Source organism: Urocitellus parryii, unplaced genomic scaffold (genome assembly GCF_045843805.1).
Source record: "Urocitellus parryii isolate mUroPar1 unplaced genomic scaffold, mUroPar1.hap1 Scaffold_45, whole genome shotgun sequence".
Classification (NCBI taxonomy): Eukaryota; Metazoa; Chordata; class Mammalia; order Rodentia; family Sciuridae; genus Urocitellus; species Urocitellus parryii.
Genome location: NW_027554016.1, coordinates 4,625,534 through 4,652,822, shown reverse-complemented (window position 1 = coordinate 4,652,822; position 27,289 = coordinate 4,625,534). Strand labels below are relative to the sequence as shown.

Below are 27,289 nucleotides of genomic sequence, written 5' to 3'. Positions count from 1 at the left end.
TAGCACATGCCCAATAGACTTGAAAACAAGAATTTCAATTTATGTTTTCTTTGTAGGCCAATTCTGTATTAGCAAATATAGACTCAAACAGATAAACACAAAGTCTATAGATAATGTACACATAAAGAAAATTTATGTAGTAGAGTCTAACTGAACAGGAAATTTTGGAGTAAATAGGGAAGAAATACACCAGAGAGCTTGATGTCAAACCGCAACACTTTTTATTAAGGAAATTAATGTTACATAGGAAATAAGTATAAAGAGACAGGCTTTGGGTCAATAACAATAATATAATACTCTGGACATAATATTTTGCTTTCAGAGGTAAGACTGAAGATAGAATCTCAGCTCCCTGTGCATAAAGATTTTAAAGATAACTGCAGTAAGAATGAGGCAGAGATATTCAGGCTTTTATTTCCTTATGAATATTCTACCAGAGATGCTTAGAAACTTCATTTTAAAAGCTGTTCATGCCTAGTGAGTGTGGCAGTGTTGAAAATGATAAGGAGCTATCAAAAAGTGCTAATTAATGCTAGATCAAAGATGAATGGAAATAGACTTCACAGGAAAGAAAAGAGAAATGAGAGCATTCCTTGCACCCCAAAATTTATTTTCTACTTAAGTAAAACATAAATCAAACCAAAGTTCACTAACTCTAAGATTGAGTTCATTTATTGGTATGTTCTGCCAAGAAAATACAAATTCTATCATAGATTTGAGAAGCAGATGTAGATTTTGGAAAGATTGTTTTTGCATAAAATATTGCAAGTTATTATGTATATCTAATATTAATTAATCATCCAACCAACACTCTGGAGTGCCTACATATTAAATGTTCTGCCATATCTAATACATCAAGAAGCAAAAACTTCACGTTTCATATCATCTGTAATTTGTCCTATCAAAAGAAATATAGAGAAAATTGATGAAAGGTGATACCTTAAGTATCACCTTAAGTGGTACCTTACCAAGAGAATCATTAAAGAAGCACTTCAGCCTTTTGATGTTAGGAATATTAATTACGTTTTTTATATTCTTATAGAATTGTAGCACTGGAAGGAGACTCAGAGATCATGGTATACTCCAGGAAATGTTCAATAGAATAAATCACAATTAATGATAATTAACTAGGGTAATGTCTTCTGAAGAGCTTCTGTAATGCAGAACTTTAGCCCGTTTATATTAGGACTAGACATGGCTCAAAGAATCTTAGCACTAGAAGGAGGCTCAGAGGTTATAGTGTACTCTGTGATTTGGCTAACTATGGCTTACAGCCTATATCTGGCCCAATGTCTAGCTTTCCTAAATAATATTTTATGGAATCTATCCTCATTCATTTAAATATTATGTCTGATGATGGCATAATTGAATACAGTAAGACCATATAACCCACACAATTAATCTGACTGTAATCTAATTTTTTTATTTCACAGAAGAGGGAATGAGGCCCCAAAAGAGTAGTACCATTCCAAGACTGTGTGGTCAAATGGCTAAATTCTCACAGGTGTCTGAGAAGCAAGTAATAGCACAGCAATCAAAAGTAGGAACTGAGGAAGGAAGGAAAGAGTGAAAACATTTCTGGCTATAATAAGGAAGAAAAGTACAATGGGTTTTCAATAATTTGTAGAAAATGACTCTGAGAAATGAGGACACATCTAACATGAGCATGAAATAGTGTAAGGAGTTGGCCTCATGAACTCATAGAGAAGTGATAAGAGTTTGGAAGGAAGAGGGTTGCAGTTGGTCATAGGAAGATAAAGCTGGTGATATGGTGAGAGGCTGGGGCTACAAATAGAATCATATTATCTAAGATCATGAAAGAGACAGGTGTTGTGGCTCAGTGGTAGAGCACTTGCCTAGCATATGTGAGACACTGGGTTCAATCCTCAGCACCACATAGAAGTAAATAAATAAAATAAAGTTATATAAAAAAGATCATGAGAAATTACATCGAATTTCCCAAAGAAAAAATTTCCTCCTATAGTCACATTTTTCTTTTCATTATTGTCCTTACCTATCTACCTACATTCTCATAGTAAGCTAGACAATAAATACATAAATAAATGATAAATTGAAAAAAATGTAAAAGAATATCATATCATAGATAAGTCCTCATTAATACAATAATTAAAATCACTTCTATTTTGTACTTTTAAAAATAATCTTGAATGAAAATAGAAGTACTAAAGAAAAAACATGGAGAAAGCATGAATTCAAATTTTTTTTAAGTGTATAATGAGCAGCCTATGATGTGACAGATTTACTATCCCATCTAATTCTCACCACAAGGCAGTGAGGAAAGCATTATGATATCAATGGAACTGCTGAGAAAACTGAGATGTAGAGAGTAAGTAACCTCCCAGGGATCACCCAGAGAGGACACAACTACATTTAAATCTGAGCTTGACTCCAGTTCCCTCCTATTTTCTGCTGTATAGCATTTCTTCACAATCAAGATTAGTCAGCTCTTAACCTGGAGCAAAAAGATCTCTCTCTCTCTCTCTCTCTCTCTCTCTCTCTCTCTCTCTCTCTCTCTCCCTCTCTCTCTCTCTCTCACACACACACACACACAGTTTTGTAAACCATATTTTTCTAAGAATGACTTTTATAACACTCCTACCATACCTTTCCCTAAATTAAAATAAACCTTTTTCCTTTTGCAATGGTTGCTTTTTTGTTTAGTTGTGTTGTACCGTGTCAAAGACAGTTAGTTCATAGTAATAGGGGTGACAGAGTAGAACACAGCTGGTCCTTGTTAGAGATAACAAATCAGTGAAAGAACAAAGTCAAACAAGAGAAAACAAGTGGAACATAAACTGTCCTGTCAATTTGATTCAGTACTGACAGACAAGAGAGGATTCAATCATCACTCAAATACAACAAAAATAAAACCCATTTATCAGTTCAATGTCCCACTCCACATCTACTTTCATGTCAGTACCTTCACATCAAAAGATCCCAGCAGCCCTAGGGGACCTCCCAATGACTTCTCTAGGTGACTGACTGATAGCTGCATCAAGTCAATGGGTCATAGTTTATTTTCTTTTATATTATTTATTAAGGCTCTTCATATTATTCACCTCTGTATTTCTAGCACCTAACAATACCTAACATCATTGCTCAATAAAATTTATTAAAAGTTTGAGTTGAAAATCAATGTGAGAAGTATCTACGTGAATTAAATGATCACATCTTTTTTCACCCTCCACGAAGGTTCAAATATTTTTGGAAGCCATTCAACATAATAGCCAAAAAATTTTCTTAGCCTTTATATAATTATAACAATAGTTTTTTTTTTCCTTCCCCTTCCATCAAGTAAGATCAATACACACAATATGGAAATATGTGAGTGTCAAAAAAACCCATATAAAAAATTGAATTTTTCAGGATTTAAGGTATAAATAAAGTAATTTTCATATACAGTTATAACAACACATACAAATTCAAAGGTTTAGTAAGAAGAGCTGTCATTTTTCTTTATTTTTCTGCAGACTTCCATGTCAGCAGGCTCAAAGAACATTTTCCAGTTCCTTTTTTACTTGGCTTCTCAGTATGATTACACACTACTAACCGTTCCTACATTTTCAGAACACTTTTTCTCCCAGGAGTGAGTAACATAAAATCATCTGGTTTTCTTCTTTCCCTGACTGGCCATTTCTCCTCAGTTCGCTTTGTCAGCTACATACACTTTCTTCACTTGACCTCTAGATGTAGGGTTTCTTCAAGCTTTGGTCCTGAACTCTCCCTTTATATTTCCATGTTCTTTCCCATGGGCCATCCTCCACTTCCACAACTTTACTGCCATCGAAATGCTGACCATTTTTCAGTGGTTTGGCTTTGGTTGCTAAAAGTTCAATGTTTTTTACTCCAAAGAATATACATAGTTGTTTACCTGATATTTTCATTTGGATACCTCCCCAAATCTCAAACTCAATATATCTAAATTAAACTCTTGGTTCTCCTTCTATATTTATGATCTCCATATCAATAAATGACACATCTGTTGTGCAACTTGCTGTGCATGAACAATACTTGAGAAAAACAGAATTACATGCATACTTCTTGATTACTGTAAAGACAATCTATCTTGAATCAAGAATGAACACACAGTTGAGGATTAAACCTTGGAAACATCCAACTTAAAGGGGAAAAGAACAATTACTCTTCTATTCCAATTGGTGAGTTCTAGAAGTTTTGGGCAATTTAATAAGCCTAAAGAAAAGATTATTTTTAATGTTTTAACATGTACAATAGCATATTTCTGCATATAACAATACTCAAATTTATTTTTCTTTTCTCAATTTACTCTCAATATGGTCTTTTGATTAGCTAAAACTAAAGGCTTTAAATTTTTCTTCTGTGAATCACTGCATGTGGGAAGATAAATAACCAAGCAAATGAAGAGAAATTGTGTTAGGTGACCTGCTTACAACCTGTTTGCCAACCAAAGAACTCATGATTCACATCTGAATCTTAGCAATATTGTATATTGCAAAAGTTCTTGAATTTATGGGATATCTTGTAAATTATGAAAATAAGAACTTTAAATTCAATAAAGTCAAAGATCGACTTTGTTACTTTTTTACATCATACAATAATAATCATTATTTTAAATATATATATCTACATAAAATTTATATTTCATTTAATATACTATTTTATATAGGTTTCAAATGCATGATGCAAAAATACAAAACTTCAAATAAAACAAATATATTTCAAACCAGTTTTCTCTCAAGAATGTTTAGTAAGGGAGCTTAATTAGCTATGCATACCTCCCATTAGGAAGAAAAGTGTAGGAAAGTACTAAGTATGTGCAGTTGAAAGACACCACAGTACTCAAATTAAATGTTTTGCATTGTCTATACTAATCATCACACATTCATTTGCATTTGCTAAATAAGCATAGTAAAAGTGTTCATTCAGCTGTCTTAGACTTCCTTGTGCATCATAAACATCTAATTAAAACATCTGCTCAAATTTTACCAATTTGCCAGTGGTTAAACATAGCATAGCAGGGAAATGCAGGCTTAGTATTAAGTTATTATTCAAAAAGACAGAGGGGGAAAATGATGAATGGGGAAGAACAAGTGTTGGCCCTAATAAACTGTGTCAGATAATTGTGTAATCACCCTTATTAATGCCTTCTGCTCCCTGAATCCTTGAGATTTATGTCTGTAGAAAATGTGGGGAAATACATCATCGGAACTTCAGTTATAAAGTATTAGTTTGATGCTATTTTAGGGGGCAAGTATTTTTATAGATAGATACATGGATGATGACAGATGGATGATGAAGATAGATATGATGGATCAATCAATCAAAGGTTTATGGTAACAAAGTAGTATGACAACATGATTAGGAACCTACTGTAGACAATCATGGCTTTCAGTCACGCAATAAGGCCGTCTCCTCATCCTGTAAAATATTACTTACTTATTATTGCCTGATTATTTTTCTCATAAATATTTTAAAAAACAACACCAATAAGAAAAGGATATTAAATAAAATCAAAAAGACTAGAATTACTACAGCCTCTAGCCCAATTATTTTTCTATTTTCTCTAAATCCCTAAATCCTCTCCTTTTATACCTTATTAAGCTTTCTGTCATTTTAGTAGCACATCAACTTCTGTGTCCTAGCCACTTTTTTTCTGACTCTTTAAGGCAGCCAGCTAGAAAACCATCAGTATTGGATGAACTCAATTCCCTGTCTTTTCATGTCCAGCTGCACAGTTGGCCCCACTGCAGAAAGCACACACCAGAGGGCAGAGTGGCACTGCTGCCACTGCATGGCAGGCCTTGGGGTTCCTCTGGTCTCCTCCCTCTCCTGAACATCTAGATGGCCACTGAAAATCCTCTTTATTTCAGCAAAATTCTGACAAAGCATACCTCTCACCACCTCTTCCTTCTACAGGTAACCTCAGCTTTTACTTCCTGGATAGATAAATGACACAATGTGATAGGAATCTTCATCAATATACCTCATCCTAAATGCTAAGACTTTGTCATCTAACCTCACCTTCTATCCCAGTACAGAAGAGTCACCACATAGTCCCTTACAGGGTCCATTTCTACACATACTCTTTGAATTCCAACCCTTACAGCCTTGCAGATTTCAAAGAAATCTCACACTGACTACTTTTCTTTCTATTATTCTTTTCTGTAACTTTCCTGGCCTCTGCTACTCTGTCTTCTGCACACATCATTTTGTGGTCCATCATTAAATACTGGATTTTCTCATGACTTGATCTCAACTATGATTCTGTTTAATCTCATCCATCTTTAAACCTTATATCCCCTGGCCTTGAGATCAAATGTATCTATCTGCTTGTTCTGTCATTCACTTGTGTTTGGAATGGGGGTGCTGGGAATCTAAACCAAGACTTCATGCGTGCTAGGTAGGAGCTTTACCACTGAACTACATCCCCAGTCCTCATCTCATGTCTCAAAGTAATCCTCAAGTCATCAGGCCCAATAGTGCACTCCTTCCCTATCACCTTGTATGTGGACACCACTCCTCATCCAATTTATGAAACTATGATTCTAAGGGTGAACCATCTTAGACTCTTCCCTTATCATGCTCCATTATAGCCTCACATGATGTCCACTAGCTTTTCTTCTTAACTATTTCTTGCTCTATCCATATGTCCCAAACTTTTTCACCATTTTACTCAGCCCAAAATATTATTAGTTATTTAGGGTATCAAAAGTTACCTCTTTTTATTACACTTTTTATAGTCGGAGTAATATTTTTAAAATGCAATAAAGTTCAAGCCACCTTCCTACCTAAAAAGTTTAATAACTTCCTGTTATTCCTTAGATTATTAATCAAATACTTAATATCCTTCACTGAAATCTTTATAATGGCCTCCAAATTTTTGCCTCCTGAGTTTCAGCAAACACAAACTTGTTCACAAAATGTCTACATTATAGTCTCAGGGCCTTGAAACCATCTGTTCCCTTTGTTTTTATGCAATTCAAAAAATCTCAGCTCAAACTTTATTTCTTTTTATCTTTCCTTTATAAAAGGTCTCATAATTTCACATTTTTATGTGTTTTTATTTAGTGTCTAGTACTCAGCATTGTACCAGGAACACTGTGGATTAGCTTTTAATATTTGTTGGGCATACAAAAAAGAATGACTTAGAAATCATTCTATTATGCCCAATTTGAAGTCATATAATGGATTTATATCAAAGTTTACATAAATTTCTGATTCACATTTTGATGATTCACTTAAACCAGATTTCTTCACAGTAATTATTGGAAACATAACCAATTTATATCATTTTGCAACAGTATTTTTTAATGTATTTGCTGGGGGTATTTGATTCAAATTTTTTTAAAACTGTAATCATTATCCAAATTATACTTGGAAATATTTCTTTGTTATTCTTTGGCTTTTCTAACATTTGTTTACCTTCTGGCCTACACCTCACAATAGTTGGTCTCCTCTCTCCTTGAGTAACTATTCAGTATTCATATGTAAAATAGATGAACATCAAAAAAAGTTAATATTTTAGAAATACACATAAATTTCAGTATAAGGACTTTGGCCATTATAAAATAACATAGTTTTCAAGTTACACATCTCGGAAAATTGGGAATGGAATCACCATTTGACCCAGGTATCTCTCTCCTCAGTTTATACGCAAAGGACTGAAAAACAGCATACTACAGGGACACAGCCACATCAATGTTTACAGCAGCATAATTCACAACAGCTAAACTGTGGAACCAATCTAGATGCCCTTCAATAGATGAATAAATAAAAAAATGTGGCATATATACACAGTGGATTATTACTCAGCAATAAAAGAGAATAAAATCATGGCATTTTCAGGTAAATGAATGGAGTTAGAGAAGTGAAATTAGCCAATCCCAAAAAACCAAATGCCAAATGTTTTCTTTGATATAAGGAGGCTGATTCATAGTGGGATACAGAGCAGGAACATGGGAGGAATAGAGGAACTCTAGATAGGGCAGAGGAGTGGGAGGGGATTGGAGGGGGTATAAGGTTAGAAATGATGGTGGAATGTGATGATCATTATTACCCAAAGTACAGGTATGAAGACATTAATTGGTGTGAATATACTTTGTATACAACCAGAGATATGAAAAATTGTGGTCTACATGTGTAATAAGAATTGTAATGCATTTTGCTGTCATCTACATGTGTAATAAGAATTGTAATGTATTTCGCTGTCATGTATAAATTTTTTAAAAATAAAAAAAATACACATCAATCAGTAGCATATAAATTTGATTACGACCAGGATGTTTGTCTATTTTATTCATGGACTTACCCCAGTCCCTAAAACAATACCTGACACACACATACATACTCAATACTTACTGAATAAAACATTATTTAACATGATGAAAATAGTCTTTAAATTATTTTATTTTTCTTTCTTAGTGACATGTGGAGTAATTTTCAACTCTATTCCATGAGCAGGGATCACAATATAAAGAAAAGTCAATGTTTATCCCAATTACATCCCTTAATATTCTAAAATTTTGACCTGCTGAATTTACTCATTTGAATTCCAGCAGGGATTCTTGAGAATCATATGCAAAACAAAAGGAACTTATGCAATACTTTATCAACTTCAGACTTGGTGGTTAAGTAAAACTCAGAATGTTGGATGGACAGGAACATAGAATAGATTGTGATGGGCATAAAGATGTAGGATATGATCATAATATAGGGAATAGCAGCTTTGATGAGCTTTTCAAATGTTGATTATAAAACAAATTTTTTCATGTCTTACAATTAAAACAGTTTAATAAATAATATTTTCTTCATATTAGTGTATAAAAGTCTCAAAATATGTGGGTTTTTATTCAATTAAATGCTTCTATAAATATAGCATCTATAATTAGGATGGACAGAGGTTTTGGAGAAAAGAGAAAGGATGGCAATAAGGAGTAAGCCAGGAATTACAAGTTTGCATCCTGTGCAGTTTACCCCCATCCTGTGCTTTATGGATGTGGGAATATATACCCAGAGCATAAAGCTGTATCAACTTATGGTGGAATCAGTTGTGGATGTATCTGCCTCATTCTCTAAACTCCTTAAGATTAAGGCTAAATATTAATCCTCCTTGTGTTCCCCAGTGTTGGGCACTTGATAAAAGCTTAAATTCATCTCCTTTTTTCTTCCCAAGTTCAAACCTAATAGCTTTGTCTTCTCCAGAAAGGGCAGAAAACAATTTGTTGAGATAAATTTGTCAGGCACTTCATAGGAGTATACTAAGTTCTTTGATAAGGAACATTAACCTCCTTGAGCTATTTGATTATGCTCTAATTCACTGATGCATTAATTTCCTGAATGCAGTAATTACCAAATATGGAATTGTTAATGGGAAAATAAATGAAAATCTACTGCTCTGGAGCACATAACAGTGCCCAGGTGACAAAAAAAAAAAATTTGAAAAAAACTAGATATATCCCCCCAAAGCGATTTCCCTACTGACAAGGTTAGCCTCATTAATTGTCATGTTGTGAGGCAAATTTATAAAGATCCCAATTTTCTAGGAGTTTTTGAAAGTAAATGTAAAAAACACTACTACAATTGATACACTGGATACGAGGAATATAGAAACAATGGCAGAGAGATTAAATGCAAACAGATTTATATCATTTTCAAACTCAGCATTAATGAATATAAGAGTAGAGTGAAGAAAATATGACTAGCATGACTACATAGGTGGTAGAGATGACCAAGGATCGGTTTGGGTTTGAATAAACCAAGAGAGGCTCCATGTCAGTGTTGTAATTTAGAGAATTTGTGGAATGATAGGAAAAATTATATCCATCACCTAATGTTTAGTGGAAATTATTTTCTAGATTAAGAACATTACTGAGAAAACAAAAATTAATTATGAAACATATATCAGGAGTTTGGAAAAATGCAACTTTCAGACTGATAAAAAATGAAATCAAAGTAGAGTTGAATTTTCAGGTACCAGTCACAGTATGAAGAAGTTTCATTCCATTTATCTTCCTGAAAAGTCACTGATCAATTAAGAGCCGAAAAATGAAACAAGTTTCAAATCCTCAATATCTTTTGTTTCTATCTTTAATGAATCATGCAGCAGACATAATCATAAAACCTAACTTTGAGAAATAATAGAAAAACTCATTTTGTACTGTACCAAAAAATAAGAATTGGTGGTGAGAGATGGCACTCACCACTATCCTCTCCCTCTACCTCTGGACCTAAAGAGAAAAAAATTCTCCCATTAAAATATGTAAGACATTCCAGAAATTCTTTTCAAGCTATTCTCAAGGACCATTTTCAGGCTATGACAATGAGATGCCATAACCCATTTGCACTACCCATGTTGGCTAATTGAGAAAGAAATCACAGGGAAGCTGGTTGCACCAAAAGAGTCCCAACCAGCCTTTCAGAGGTAATGACTGAAAGAGGACACAGGGTGAAGTGAAAAGGAAGGCAAAGAATAGCACATGGCAGCAGATTCCTGCAGGAGGGTTATTATAAGTCCCACCAAGCCTTCCGAGTTATAATGAAGGACCAAATATTTCCAGAACAAAAGCAAGGGTCCATCTGTTGAGTTTGGGTTCAACATATACAACCTTGAATCAAAGCTGAGGAGTTCATCAGCTCTTTCCAACTACTACCTACTCTACTTTTGAAGAAATAGTTACCCTACTTAAAGATGAATAAAAACAAAGGAGAACTATCACAAAATACAAGCTAAAAAAATTAATTTGTTGAATAGAAAAAGCATTAAGTATATTATGGTTTCCCCCATGCATTAGGTGATTTGGCAACATCTGTGAGTAAGTAAAAACATCTGCTCTTTGGAGCTTCATTCTAGTACTAGAGATAGATGGTAAATGATCAACGTTAAAAGATAATTAAATTATACACTGTGTTAGAAAGCGATGACTATGTGACCATTTAGAAAAATAGTGCAAGTGAAGGAGTTCAGGATTGCTGGAGCAGAGAAAAAGTAGCAGATTAAATAGGAAATTCAGAGAGAGGGCTATACTGAGAAGTGAGATCTGAGCAGAGGTGAGATGGAGGCAGAGAAACTAAGGAATTGAATATACGGTAGGAGAGCATTTTAAGTAAGATCCTGAGTGAGGTGGGTGTTGCTGACACGGTACAGAACTACTAAAGTAGGCAGAACAAGTTACAGGGGAGTAGAAGCTGAGATCATAAAGTTGATGCGGGTGGGAGTAGGTTCTCAGATCATGTAGACCATGGTAAAAATCTTGACTTTTACACTGAAGGAAATGGGAAATCATGTAGTGTTCTGAGCAAAGGAGTGACAAGACCTGAGTAAAGTTTTAACAGGAAAATCATTGTTTCTATGTTGAAAATAGACTGCCAGAGGGAAGAGGTAAATGAAGAAAGACCTGCTAGAAGTGACTTCAGAAATCCAGGTACAAAATATTGACTAATGGTGACTCAGGCACCGCAGTGGAGGTTCAGAGGGAAAAAATGGTTGGCTTCTGGAATCAAAAGTTAAAAGTTAGTTGTGAGGAAAAGAATAAAGGACAACTCCAGGGTTTCTCACCAGAGCATAGGGAAATATGGAGTTGTCATCGACTAAAATGGAAAAAAATGATGCTATTTCACAAGGATAAAGGGATAATTGGGAGTTCTGTTTTAGAAGTGCTAAGTTTGAAGCATCTCTTTCCCTAATAATGTGCATGCAGGTTTGAGATATTAAATAGACCTGGGAACATGTAAATTTGGAATTCAGGAGACAAGTCCTGGTTAGAAATATAATTCAGTTGGTGCTAGCTTCTATATGGTGCTTAAAGCCAGGATGAGTTTGGAACTGATAAATTCACCAGATTATATGAGTAAGGACAGAAAGGAGGGAAGGACAAAGACCCAAGACCAGGGCATCCCAGCACTGTGAAGCACAGATATATAGGAAAAGAAAAAATATTGCATTAGCAAAAGACACTGAGAAGTTGTAGACAACAAGGAAAAACCATATGGGGGGATGGGCAACTCTGGAACCTGTTAAAATCTGGATTTTTAACAAGGTGTAGGCCATTGAGAACCTCGAAATAATTGTTTGAGAAGAGGAAAATAAGGGATAGTGAGAAAGTAATTGGGAGGTTTAACAAAGAATTGGAGAAGTGTTAAAAGAAAGTGAGTACAGGCTAATCTTGCAAGGTGTTTGCTGTAAGAAGAGAATAAATGAAGTACGGAAAAGGTGAAGTCAAAAGAAAAGGAGCTTTTTCTTCTTCTAATCTAAGAAACACCAGCATGTAATAACATAAATAAAACTGATTACAGAGAAGAAAAAGGAGAAATTGTCTCTGCATAGCTGAGAGGGACTAGGGTACAATATGCAAAGAAAAATTCAGACTGGAGTGAGGATGGATCAATTATGTAAAAGGTAGAAGAATGATTATGAGGGAGTATGTACTGGTGGTGGCATTTATGTTTCCAGGAAGTGTTTTCTGATTGCTTCAGTCTTTTCAGGGAAATAGAACACGAGGTTATCATGAAGAACAAGAGGCGGGGAGGTGTTGGGAGATTCAAGGAAAAAGAACAAGTTGTGAGATAATCACCTAAAGAGTAGGAGAATAAACAAAATAGTCATTCAGAACATGATTAACCGATAGTATTAGACACCTACTTGAAATGTGTCATTATAAATTAAAGTGAATCAACATAGTTGCAAGTTTTATCAAATATGATCAGATGCAGGTACAAAACAGATTGATTCAAATTGAATCCAGAATTGAAGTCTGGAAGCTAATTTATGTCAAACAAGGGACAAGAGTCCAGGGCATGTGTGGAAGGGGAGAGTGAAGATTCACTGTAGGATTTTAACCAGGTAAGGAAGACTATGTGGGCATGAAGGAGAAGAGAAAAAAATAGCGCTGAAGGTAAATGGAATAATAACACATTGCAAGCATATGAAGAAATGTTGGGGTCACAGGAGAAGAGTGTTATGTGTAGAAAAATAGGAAGTGCTAGAGATGAAATGCACATATTTGTGATTAAATTTCTATAAAGAATGCAGGAAGAAGATATATTCCATTCTTGTATAAATATATCAAAATATATTCTACTGTCATGTATAACTAAAATATATATATTTAGTTAAATGCACTTGTTCCATTCAACTTAAGAAAGCTAGGTACCAGGAACTGCCATAGGACTCTAAAATGGTGTGACTATGCAGAATAGACCTAATAAAATGAAAAAGGGAAACACCCATCACTTGAAAGAATGTTGAAAAGCTACCATTTTTATATATTGCTAATGAAAACATTAGCAAAAATTTCCTTCTTATAAAATTTTAATACTCTAGTACCCTATTTTCACATGAAAATTTTTTCTTTTTCTTTCTTTCTTTTTCTTTTTTCCTTTCTTTCTTTCTGTTGTCTTTATTTTCCTTATTGTTATTTAACTAGGATATAGATAAAAGTATTCCAAATTTTCAATAGAGGTTATCTCTAGATGGCAAAATCATATATCACATATCTTTTCTCCTAGCTTTTGTTTTTTAAATCAATATCCTACATGAAGTACTGTATTTTTCAATTCTAAGACATATATTTTCACATTCCTGAATCAAGACAAGTCATAGATTTTTGGATCCTTGATTAAAGACATGTGATAATTCTGTAATTGAAAGACTGGAGTATTTTAAATAAGTGAGAACTGAGGGTTAAGGAGACACCTGACGGATAGATTGTCAATATACCTTAGAATTATAATCAGGTTTCCAAAATCAGTAGAAGATAACAATTTTGTTGTAGGTGAGGTTGTTTTCTGCAGGCTTAGTAAATTTTGGGGGAATGACAAGCTCAACTAAGAATGAAATTATTTACAAAAAAGGAAAGATGAAGAGAGAGAGAGTTTTGGATGGAAACAAACAAAACTTTTCTGTAACATTTTCTTCGAATTAGAGTGAGATATTTTGAGAACAAATTTGCAAACTGAGACACAATCAGAATGAGACTGAGAAGGTTCAGTGGGGAAGTGTTTTTTTGGGGGGTGGGGTGAATTGGTTTTATAATGGTCTGTCTTTCAGGCCCTATTTGTGAAATTATTTATCCCTGAGACCCAACCACCAAACAAAATTATAAACTTTGTTTCTTGCCCTTGCATAGGTGAATATATTTTACTTTCAAATTTGATCACTGCAATTTCCTCAATTCTCATATAAATATTTTTAAAAACCTTATATCAAGCTAAAGATGACCTTACCCTCTCTTGCTACTTAATAACTAACATTTGTAACTCCATTAAAAATTTTCTCCCTTGATTATAATACACTTCAGAATTGCACCTTCTCCTTGATTATGTCAGATATAAGAATTTACTCCAATAATATATTTCAAAGGGAAATCCATTCCCTTATCCTTAGAACAGATTCTTAAGAACATATTCACAAGTGGGAAGCAGGAGATGATCATCTTTCCTAGAATATTGAGTTAGGCTTCCATGATCTTCTTTTTTAATTTATTCTTAGATATACATGATAGTAGAGTGTATTTTCTTGACATAATATATACACAGGGAGAATAACCTATTCTAATTAGGATCCCATTCTTTTGGTTGTACATAATGTGAAATTTCACTGGTCATGTATTCACATTTGAACATAGGAAAATTATGTCTGATTTATTCCACTCTTTTTAAAATAATGACAAAATAATGGCCAGGTTTGGATAATTTTTCAATTGGTAAAATAATCTCTCTCACAAAGGGGAATTCCAGTATCTAAATACCTTAAGTATTATTATGTTCAGTTTCATTTTCCATAAATGTACCAATAGCTTCTAAATAACAAAGCTTTTAAGAATTTAAGAAGACTTTAAGTAATTAGAGAAATGCAAATCAAAATTACTCTAAGATTTCACCTCACTCCAGTCAGAATGGCAGCTATTATGCATACAAATAACAATAAGTGCTGGCAAGGATGTGGGGGAAAGGGTCCATTCATACACTGCTGGTGGGGCTGCAAATTGGGGCAGCCAATATGGAAAGCAGTATGGAGATTTCTTGGAAAATTGGGAATGGAACCACCATTTGACCCAGCTCTCTCTCTCCTCGGTCTACACCCAAAGGACTTAAAAACAACATACTACAGGGACACAGCCACATCAATGTTTATAGCAGCACAATTCACAATAGCTAAACTGTGGAACCAACCTAGATGCCCTTCAATGGATGAATGGATAAAAAAATAATGTGGCATATATACACAATGGAATATTTCTCAGCAATAAAAAAGGACAAAATCATGGCATTAGCAGGTAAATGAATGGAGTTAGAGAAGATAATGCTAAGTGAATTTAGCCAATCCCCAAAAAACAAATGAGGAATGTTTTCTCTGATATAAGTAGGCTGATTCATAGTTGGGTAGAATGGGGAAGCATGGAAGGAATAGATAAAATCTAGATAAGGCAGAGGGGTTGGAGGTGAAGGGAGGGGGTATGGGGTTAGAAATGATAGTGGAATGGGATGGACATTATTATCCAAAGTACATGTATGAAGACACAAATGGTGTGAATATACTTTGTATAAAACAAGAGATATGAAAAAATGTGCTGTATATAAGTAATAAGGATTGTAATGCATTACACTGCCATCTATAAATTTTAAAAAATTAATTTAAAAAAAGAAAAAGGAACTGCCTTACCCAGTAAGTTTGACTGCATGTGTCCGAAATTTTCGATATTTTTCTGATTCTTCATTTGTGCTGGTAACATGTCTATATATCCCTGTCTTATAGTGAAAGAAATCCTCATGGACTTGCATTATGGCTAAAATAAAACCCAACAGGAGAATGGCAGAGTTTTAAAAAAATCATCTTTAAAAGTCTCCAGAAATTCTACCAAAACAATGAATGAATAAATTTCAAGGAGCTAAATCTATGAAGAGATTGTTTAATTCCCTCATAATTTTCTTTTCTACTTAATTGATTGATTATAATACTTTCCTATTCTCTTATAAACAAGTTTTACTTACTTAGAACATTACTTGACTACACATTATACCTTTAAATGCCACTCAAGCCTTATTCAACAAAGGCACTGTTACCAGAAATGGAGCCCCTTGCAGGGAAGGGCCACTGCAGTAGATCAATGATTGCTATTTCTCCACTAATGTTGTACTTCACCACAACCTTCTCAAAATCCCAATTAAGCTAGCAGAGAAAGGTGAGTATAGCAAATTGGGCTTAAAGCAATTTTCCTTAACCCTTACAAATAAATACAAACCTTTCCTTGCAGAGTTTGAACAAAAAGCAAAATCCTGGCAGAAGAATACTCTGACAGGATTTCATCCTCTCTGCTCTACAGAGCTAAGCCAGTGTTGTATTATTTAAAAAGTAGAACTGATGCTTCCTAAAACTCTCCTTCATGCCCTCACCTGCACTATTTCTTTTCTATATTGTATGCCACTTTGTAGAAGGAATTGGACAGTTCAGGGTGAACACTTTAAAGTTCTTTTCCAAAGGATGTGAATTGAAGATTTTCTAATTGGGACTAAATGTATATAGTCTGATAATGATAAACAGTGCTAGTCTATCTTAGTTTGACATGGATTATATTAAAAAAGGGCTAATTTCACTAGCACTTGGTAGATACTAAAATTAAATTCATATTCCAAAGTCAAATATAACTTTTTAAGTTTTCCACTTTTTATTTCATTTTTTAAAGTTCCATTTTTTTTTTCCTGATGCTGTTCAAATAGTCTCAAAAGAGGTAAGGCCTTTTTTATCTACTATAAAACACATTACCATAGGATTTAAAGAATTTATATAACTGTACTCCATGCAGATTTCTACTTTTGTTCTCTTTTCATCACCTATACTTATTTTCAATTGTACAATTTTAGAAGCATGCACAGTTTTATTTATTCAACATTCTATTCTTTTGACATTCTTTTGTACTGAGATGGGGGAAATGCAGAATGTTAAACCAGGCAACAATGAGCACACAATCACATTGCATCTACAGCAAGAGCCAAACAGCTTTCTATCCATTCATAAAAATGTGAAGATATTGCTAGTGATTTTTCTTCTCCATAGAACCATCGATTCCTTTAATTCTTATGATTTAGTTCTGCCATAAGCATTATGAATAAAATATATCCTCCATTGCTGAAAAACACTGCTAACTAAAGAACAAGGTGAGAAACCATCATAATCAATGCAAAGATGACATTGCCTTCAATTTCTGACACCAAACCAGATTTGATGAATCCACAAACACATAAATATATAAACTACTGCAGTGCAGTTCTAATCTTGGAAAGCTGCAGTAAACTCATTGTACAAAACTATAACATTCATGCATGAGGAGAAGAAGGAGCTGTATTGATTACTGCTGTCTTGCCCCTGGCTTGAGTTGGCAAGAAACAGGTTCTCAACAACCATTTTCTGTGTTCAATAATTCACATTTTTATTTTATTGGTTTGAATTTTTATCTTTATTTTTGATTGATTATGTGAAATTTATGCATATGGTAATAAAGCAAGCCTAAGGTGTTCTCAACTTTAAATAATTATGATTCAAATTTCTCTTGAGTCATTAAAAATAGAGAAAGAAACCCTTCAAACAATAAAACCATTATTTGAATACTTAAAAGGGTTAGGTAAATGGCCAAAAATAATTTAAGTGGCAAATAGCAAAGTTGGACCTTTAAAAGTTAATCTAGTGTTCAAAAGTCTTGGATCCTTAAGTTTCCCACTCTTACAACAGCTTCAGTACAAATATTGTACAGCTTCAGTACAAATATTTCTGTGTTGCTACCCATTGTACCCTCAATAGGGAGGCAGGGAATTTCCTCCCTCCCTGTCTCCGTCCCTCCCTCCCTCCCTCCCTTCTGTATATATTGAGTACAAAGTACAGTCTAGAAACTATGATAGAAACAAACACTGACTATGCACCCATCCTCAAGGTATTTATATCTCAGTGGTGTAAACAGACATTCATACAACTAATTTCATTATTATATAATAAGTGATATTATTGAGAGAAGCATAGATTGTTATGGCGACAAACCACAAAAGGAAATTAATCCCACTTAGAAGTCCAGTAAAACTTAAAAAATGATGAAATTTTGCTCTAGACTTTGACATTTGTGTAACATTTCACCAGATGGAACAGTGGGTTAACACCTTGGGTCACAGAAATTATCACCTAGCTAATTACATATGCATGGATGAGTGTGATGTATCTGGAGAAAAGAGACAGATACATCAGAAGCATTGTGTGCAGGTGCACAGGGAAAAATGCTGGCAGGACATGAATCTATAAAAATAGTAGAATAGACTCAGTTCATAGAAAACCTGTTTACCATGGTAAAAATACTGGACTGTATTTTGGAGATTACTGTGAGTCACTGAGGAGTCAGATATTTTGGAGTCAAGAAGGCCAGGTGACACTGCTATCATGGAATAAAACTTGCCTAGGATTTTAACATGACAAACTGGAATCTAAGACTATTTCCTATTGTGACTATGCTCACTTCCATTATCTTGGGGAGTAAAGGATTGATAAATTTAGCACCACCACAAAAAATTCAATGAAAGCAGGTTTGACTTAGCTTTACTTATCAAGTTTGTATACATACACACACATACACACACACACACACACTATAAAACATAATTTAAGAACTTTATTTTCCTGGTCATATTGTAAACTAAGCCCATTTTGACACTAATATTAGGAAAAAACAGAAACTGTACTCAAAGTCTTTAATGGACAGTATAAGAAAAAAAATCTGAAAATATAATATTTCATTTTTAATAGTTTTAAAGTTTTTAAATAATATTAACAACAGAGCTATATATGTTTGAGGATGTCAGCCATTATTAGTTCTTGCTATTTAGACTTACATTGGAAGAGACTCTGTATGCAGGAGAGCATTGGTAAATCCTGTTAGACTTCTCTATGTTGTTGGGACATGGCTTGGTGGCATGCCTTTTTCCCCGCCCATCAGACCTGCTAGCCATGGCACAGATATTATTGGTGCTATTTTGGTCCTTAAAAAGTGGATAGCAGGCATGAGATACCAGTTTATGAGAAATAAGCAAAAAACAAAGGTAGTATTTAGGGAAATGCCATAATATTCTGTCTATGTTCAATTTTGCTTAACTAAACATTCATAAATTTTGCTGGTTAACTACATGCATAATTTTAAAAATATCAACTGACTCCAACATAGCAGCTCAATGACACTGCATTGCTCTCTACCCCTGTATTATTTCTTTATTATTATTTTTGAAATTTTATTTCAATCCATTTTTAATAAATAATTCTATCTTCAATATAGGATTACCTGAGGATGAAAAGTAGCCATTAATAAAGCTGGTGGTAATATTAAAATATAGATTATAATTATGTATAATAATGTATAAGAGTCTAATTAGATATAAAAAGACAATCACTTTGGTTATTTACAGAAAAATTATGTACATTTAAGGGTTTTTTTAATGATTTGTTGATATTTTATGTAAGTTACAGATACTATCTTTCATAAGACTTTAATGATTATATGTCTGTAGTTCATGATACTTGGGGGAAATAGTATAACAATTATATAACATTTAAAGTAGAAACTTATGAGATAAACACAATGCACAAAAAATTTTTTTAAATATTTTGATTTCTGATTTTGAAAGTAAACTTAGCAAAGTGCAAATTATTTGATTCCAAATATAATATAATCCTATTGAATACAAAGGTGGATAATAAGGGAACTGAAACTACATAATTGATTTTATATATATTTAGTGCTGAAATGACCGTTAAAAAATCCACTAAAATTGGTTCAAAAAAATGTGACAGTGTCCAACAGAGTATGAAAATCTCAGCAAGAAACATGATGAAAACAAAGCATAAAATATGCCACATTTACATTGATATTAAATGCTGAGTGGTATAGACTGAATTGTGTGAATCTAAAATTCACATGTTGGAGTTGTAAGGCCCTTTGAGACATAATTAATTCAAATGAGAGCCTAAGTGTGGGACCCTCATAGATGGGATTCTGTGCCCTTAGAAGAAAAAGGAAATAACCAGAGCTCTTTCACCACCAGGTGAGGACACTTCAAGAAGGTAAACACCTGCAAGCCAGGAAGAGAATCTCTGCCTCCTACTGAATAATCCAGCACTTTGACCTTGGACCTTGCAGTCTTTGAGACAAAATAATCCCTGTTTAAGTCACCCAGACTCTGACATGTGGTTATGAGGGCACAAGCAGACTAATACAATGAGATTTAATTTGATATCAATAATAATTTATATTTTGAAACTCCCGAAAATCTTTTATCTTTATCATAGCATAAAACAGAAGCCAGTCAAACTCTACTATACCAGGAAAATTTCAGCCCAAGCTGCCCATTCAAATCACCATTTTATTAGGCAAATTACATGAAAAAAAATGTTAACAATTTAATGCTACCTATCAATATCTGACACTTTCCCTCTTTCATAACATTTAACTGTTGTATGACAAGTTAAGGCCACTGACTGGATGATGAAAAATGGGAGTCACTCCGCATTCTACTAGTTGTCAGGTGCAGTCCTTAGCCAAATAATCAGCTCTGAAGCAGATCAGCTCTCCAGTAGCCACATGGTGCTGTACTGGTGTCAGCTGTGAGAGTAAGGATTTGCAACCTGAGAATTTTCACCAACTAGGATGAACACAGTAATGGCACTGATGAGCTGAAGCAACTCTAAGTTACTTTTTTTGTGTTATTCTTCTGAGATTTTTAATATAATTTTTCCTCGAATTTTATCTCTATTCATTGACCTAGCTAACTAAAAGGCACAATTGAGGAATCAGCAACATTGATTACTGCATTCCCTCTGAAGGAACTCACTGGAACCACTTGGTGCAGAACAGCAAGAAGAAAATGCTTGTTTGAGTCGTCAAAAGAAAAATTTATGTTAATTTAGATAAAAATATACACATTCTTTAATAACTATTTCCAATGACTTCTTATCTCAGAAAATACCACATACAGTATATATAGAAAAGTAAAATTTATTTGTATTTATATATGTGTGTGTGTCATACTTTTAGATTTTTCTTCTTTTTTGTGTTTTGTAAAAATAAAAAAAAAAGAAATCTCAAAACATTTTCCTTATTGTCACTTGAGACAACATTCATAAAAATCCTAGAAACACGTGTTGGGCAGCTATTTACCCACGTTTTCTCAGGTACCACCAGGCCCTATCAATGCTTCCACTGTTGCATCCATGACGGTTCTTAGGACCGCAAGAGATCAAATTCTGAGGGGACAGATTGGCTGTGTATCGACCCTTAGACTGAATTGCTATTCGGTCAGCTGCCACACCTGTTTCAAATAGAATACTGATTAATACTCAAATGGTACACAACATGATGCTTCTAGTAATTCACATATCCTTTTCTGTTGGAACCTTAGTTTTCAAAATTGTACATTATTTGAGATTAAGAACCAATGTCATTTATAGATCTATGTATTTCAGTCAGTTCAACAACAACATAATTTCAGTCATGATGTTTGTATTCTATTGATATTACTCCTTTAACTTAGGAAACTGAAAGCTTTGCTAACTTGTTCCTTTCATGTTCTGTATACTTTTGAACCTGTCATTAAGGAATCTGTCAAGTGCCAGTTTTCTTGAGGCCAATATGTTACTTATACTTCTATCTCTGACATGGTATCTTGCATGTAATTATGGTTAAATACATTTTTAAATGAATGTAAGTAAATTGGAGAAATTAAGAAAATGGATTGTAAAAATATTAACTGAAAATTCACCCATGTTAATTTGATATATTGGAGTAAACTGAATCCTTTCTTTTTAAATTGATATCTAATTTAACTACCCAGGAGAACATACTTCAGCTAATTCAAACTATTATAAATTTATCTAATACCTTAAAGCTACATAGCACACTTTTATGCTTGTAATATGTTGAAAATAATTATCTTAATCTTATTTCAGTAAACATAGACATCACTTTTATATACAAAGTGAGTATGTTTTTAGCTAAATATACTTAAAACTATCATTAACTGTTATAATTAATTAATATTACTAGTCAGTGACACACAATGATATAGTTACAGTAATTATGTAGATTATATATAATACTACATTGTTGGGACCTCTGCTGACCACCGAAGTGCAATTGCTGGGGAAAGAAATCCCCAGTCTTATGATTCTGATTTTGTGATTCTCCATGTATGTGACAGTTAGAGCTTGAGAAATGGCTTCCATGTACGTGCCTGAACGGCCCCAAGATATGGCTTCCGCAAACACAAAGAATAACTCCCCAGCAATGGGACACACATACCTAATGGGGTACTGTTTCTGTAACTAGGGTAACGGGGCTCTGTTTCTGTAACTGGGGTGCCTAGGCTACCCCTATCGGGGGGACTCTCCGATCTCTGATTGGCCCTTACCTTTGCCCCCACCTCCCTTCTCCTCTCTCTATATAAGTCCTCTCCCTCCACAATAAACTGAGTTTCTGCGCCATCTCGGCGACTCAACTCCGGGCTCGGTGTGATTTTTGCCAGGCCACGCTGGGTCGGGACACTTACCCTCTCGCTCAGCCTGGAGACACTCACTAGCTGGTCTAGTGATTCTCCTCAACCTCTGTCAGAGGGCGGTCCGACACTACATATACTTAGTGATATGTATTATACAATTTATAATACAGTTTTAACTATTATTAATATCATGGCTATTAATTAATGTTACTAGTTATATTGAGAAACACAGTGATCATTTATGATTGACTATTCTGTTTAAAAAATTCCTTGGCATTGTAGTAGCCATAAGTTCATTCCCTCCCTCAATACACTTATTGAGCACTACTAGGTCAAAAGCATGGTAGCCTTAAAAATTACAATGAGCAAGAATTAAAAAAATATATAATTCTGCCTTCATAGAATAATAGACTAGAAAAACTAACCTACTAGTAGCAGAAATCTACATGTCATCATTCTGAACATGATTTCATGATATTGTAAATGATGCGACCATGAAAAAATTAGGGTGAGTAGTATTTTAAAAACAGATTTTTTGTTGTTGGATAACTATAACAGTATCATTTTTGATGTTTACTATCAGGCTAACCCTTACTCACTTTTAGTTAAAGCCAACAGATAGCTTTTTTTCTTTTTTTTTTTTTTTTTTTTTTGTATTCATTCTTTTTCTCAGGGGAAGTCAATTTTCTTCCCATCAGAATTATGTGTGGGGGCTGGGATTGTGGCTCAGCGGTAGAGTGCTCTCCTAGCACAGGCGTGACCCAGGTTCAATTCTCAGCACCACATAAAAATAAAAAAGGCATTGTGTTGTGTCCATCTACAAAATAAATAAATAAATAAATAAATAAATAAATAAATAAATAAAGATTCTCTCTCTCTCTTTCTAAAAAAAAATTATGTGTGCACTGGAACCCCTCAAAATACTCATTTAAGTTTTTTTCTAAAATAATTCATTTTAAATAATGCATTTACAAAAGTGTCTCTGTATATGAATTTTATGTAACTACAGCATGTGTACCTTTCCATAGTGCAAGTGCTAATACAGTTTATATGCTTAATAAGTATTAAATCTATAACCTCCACTTCCTTCTCAATTTCTGTCTATTGAGGATGCTAGGATACATTTCATTAGGAGTAAATGGCACTATACTAATATTTCTGAAATCCTCAAGGGAATAATTCCTTGTATCATAAAAGAAAATAGAAATCCTTTGATGCTTTGACATTCACTGCAAGGATTCAGAGTCGAATGTAAATTTTTAAATATTAGTGAAATTTAATTTGTTCAAAGTACACTTTCATGGTGTCAATAGTAGTCGTGTCTCCTGTTTTGGCTCTAGGTGAGTCACCTAACCTACTGGGCTCTCTTTATAAGATGTGAGGATTGAAAAGGAGGACCTCTAAAATTTCCTTAAGCCCCATCAGTCTAGATTTCCACTAAAAGGTAAGTGTGTTAAATCATAATGTTATGCAATATGTTGCTCTATGTTATATAGACATTTCTGGATCTCACTGAAAGTTTCATCCAAATTTACCTGAAATGCTTGAAAAAGGTCAGGAAATTTAAGAATAACTCAGTTTAGTCTATTGTTTTCTGCTCTCTTTTTGAAAATTTTATTGAATGTTACCTCTGAGACACACTATTATTTTCCCTGTTTGTTTTATTCTGTCTCCAAATTTACTCTGTGGCACATATAACTCCCACCATTCCAACACCTTTACCTCTTCAGCTTCTGTCAAATGCTTGAATTTTATTTGGTTACATAACTTTTTCTATATATGTACATACTTTGAGTTTTTCTTCTATTCCATGTTGTAGCTTTTAGTTTCTCTTTAAAATATTTATCTTATTTCAACTTCTACCTCCGGATACAATTTTCTGTATATCTTTAGAACTTAGTTCATTTTTTTAAAATTTAACACACACATACAAATATAATAGATCCAATTTACCATACGTACTACATGAAATACAAAACAGAGTCCTCTGAAACCACAAAATAATTTCAAATAGTCTTTGTGGGAACTATTTGAATTAGGTGGGAGGACAATCTAGACTTGGCTCTGTGCTAAGGCTATCTGTGAAGCTGTGACCTAGAAGTTTATAAGTCCACTAAATAAGTGGACAAGACAGCCTCCAAATCAGCCTAGCAAGTCTCTCTCAGTTTTCACTGCTAATAACTTTCCTTAAATGTCCAGAAATACTAATCTAGCTTAAATTTAAGGCAAAGTTGTTATATATCACCTTGGAGGTGTAAGTCATTAACCACATGAATATAAGTGGGCAAATGATGTAAATGATTAAATCTTCCCCAACCCATCTGAAACAGGTCTTAGAAAAGTCCGTAACTTGGTAAATACAAACAATAGAGCTCCAGAGAGCATTTACACAGGAGGTCTGGGCAGCAATGTTAAATTAACAGATGCAGCCATTCCAGAGGTGAGCGTGGCCAACACTCCAGTTCTGCTAAGGGCATCTCTGGAGTAACTCACTGATACCATGAAGCAATGACATATAGACAAAGATGTCAGCCTACTTCACAGCTCGCTGCTCCAAGAGCCTATGCATTTACTTTGTAATGTTTTCAGTGCTTTAAATTGTTTTTGAGCACTCTTTTGAAATTATCTCTAAAGCCTAGAACTCAAGATCTTTGATAGTGTCCAGTTCTCATCATGTCAATTTTTTTTTTGAATTGCTGAAATACAATCTGTACTTTTTTGAGGATAATTTTGGACATAAAATCTTAGGGTGAGCCTGAGTAACTTATTTAGTGGACTTATGAACTTCTATTAAAGTAGCTATAAAAGAAGCATTCTTTACATTTTTGGATCAACATTAATATAAAACTGTAAGTTAATTTTATGTAAACATCAGTTATATCACTTTAGAGTCAGAATTATTTTTATTTCAGATGAGACAAAACATATTTGATAATTTAATTCTAAGCTTTACTTCAGAATAGTCTAATAGCTAAATATATATATGTATATATGCACATTTATACATACATATATGGTGAACTTACTAAAAAATATGTAATAATTATGTGAGGGTGTGTATATTCATGTCAGGAGTACAGATAATTCTATGGGTGCAGAGGAACCTTAATACTCTTCTTATTATCTGGCTTTAACTCTCAAAAATTGAACAAATTCTGGCAACTTTACTTTGTTAAACTTTGAATTCGTTCTGTATCTAAAATTAGATGTTAATGATCAATTTTTAGACTAAAACTTATATTCCTCAGATAGTTTTCTCTTGCCAGAGTATGGTTTTATTTTAATTGACCATATGTTAATATTTAAATATTTTAATTTAAAAACCTTTTTAATTACCCTCTTAGGCTCTAGAGTGAAAAGGGAGTTTATGAGGAAGTAATTAAAATGACTATTACTTGCGGTGGAAAATGCCCAGGATGCAGCACAATTTTTTTGATCCAATGGCCCATGAGTCCATCCAGGCCACTTATAAGAAGCAATAAAAAACTCTGGAAGATCTGTCTTGGCAGGTAAAGAAGCCTAGAGTAAAGAAAGTCAGATAAATCAGATTTTCTCAAATGTATCCCAACAGCCTTTATAAGAAGATATCATGCCTTTTAATAAAGCTTATAATTGTCTTTCGATTTTCTTGTATATTCAAGTTTCTGAATAAAGTATAATTATATAGAATTTTTACTTCACTCTGTGTTTAAAAATGGCAATTCAGTGTGTGGAATTATAATACAAAATCACAAGAACAATACATAGAATGTTTTTTCTGAGTTACCATGCAGTGCAAAATTTCAGCCACAGTTTCTGTCATCTTGAATCAGAGTTTGTTCATCCATGTGAAAGACCACATGAGGTTATTTAAATTTGTCCTCATAAAGAATGTTTTCTTTTCTGTCTCTCCCATTTTGGAGAGTAAGTGTGATTCTGAGGTGAAATTGGCTTTGAGATGATGCACTTATAGCAACTACCTATTAACACACTTGGAGCCCAAGGAACACATCAATTCTACACCAGTTATTGGGAAACTAAACCAAAATGAACTGGTTGATGTGTATTAAATTTTTGGAGATTAAAAAGTGTGTAATACCAAATGTGCAAAAAGTCCACATTAAAAGCCTGAGTCAATCTTTATTGTTGTCTTTCCAAGACTGCACATTAAATGTTATGAAATTTTTTTTGTTTATATCTCAAACAAAATCTGTAGCACCATACCATATTCTCTTCTAAACTGTACTAGAGAGTGATGACTTTCACTTCCCAAAAAATCAGAAATCAAACCAAATGAGGATTTGTTTATTAAATTTTCTTCTTAGGTTACATGTCCACACCCATACACACACACGTGCTTGCTCATAAATTTTTGAGAGTATTTTAAAATTTTTCAAAGTCTTTTAATATTCATTATTTTTTAAAATATTCTTAGCCGCCCTGTGTGGCATAATTAGAGCAAATATTGTTGACTCTTTTTTGTGGATAAGGTAACTGATTTCTGAAAGCTAAGCCATGCTAAGGACTCTAAGCTAAATAAGATTTACTCCTGGGACTATATCCAGGTTTTAGAGTTCTTAAAATCATTCTCCATTTCTATAATTTTTCTACTTTATCAGAAATACAGAGATATACTACCTTGTAGCAGAAGTAAAATGTCTGTAAAAGATAAAATTTTACCTGTTTAAAAATTTTCTGATTATAAATTGAACAAGTGAAGCTACTGATCTGATATCTTCCAAGGAATTATTTCTGACAAGTACATAATAGCTTCTAAGTCTAAAGCCAGGAAGAT

General features: G+C 33.7%; 1 protein-coding gene across 1 annotated transcript in view; it reads right to left on the bottom strand.

Annotated features, from left to right (window-relative positions):
* The window catches only part of LOC144252525 (tubulointerstitial nephritis antigen-like), a 76,593-nt gene that overhangs the window by 24,256 nt on the left and 25,048 nt on the right, over positions 1–27,289 (bottom strand). The window contains exons 5-9 of the mRNA XM_077794794.1: positions 25,911–26,034; positions 21,180–21,330; positions 18,861–19,045; positions 17,783–17,827; positions 15,659–15,782 (exon numbers count right to left, since the gene is read on the bottom strand). Of these exons, the coding sequence (XP_077650920.1) occupies positions 15,659–15,782; positions 17,783–17,827; positions 18,861–19,045; positions 21,180–21,330; positions 25,911–26,034 (629 nt within the window). The remainder of the gene's footprint in view (positions 1–15,658; positions 15,783–17,782; positions 17,828–18,860; positions 19,046–21,179; positions 21,331–25,910; positions 26,035–27,289) is intronic.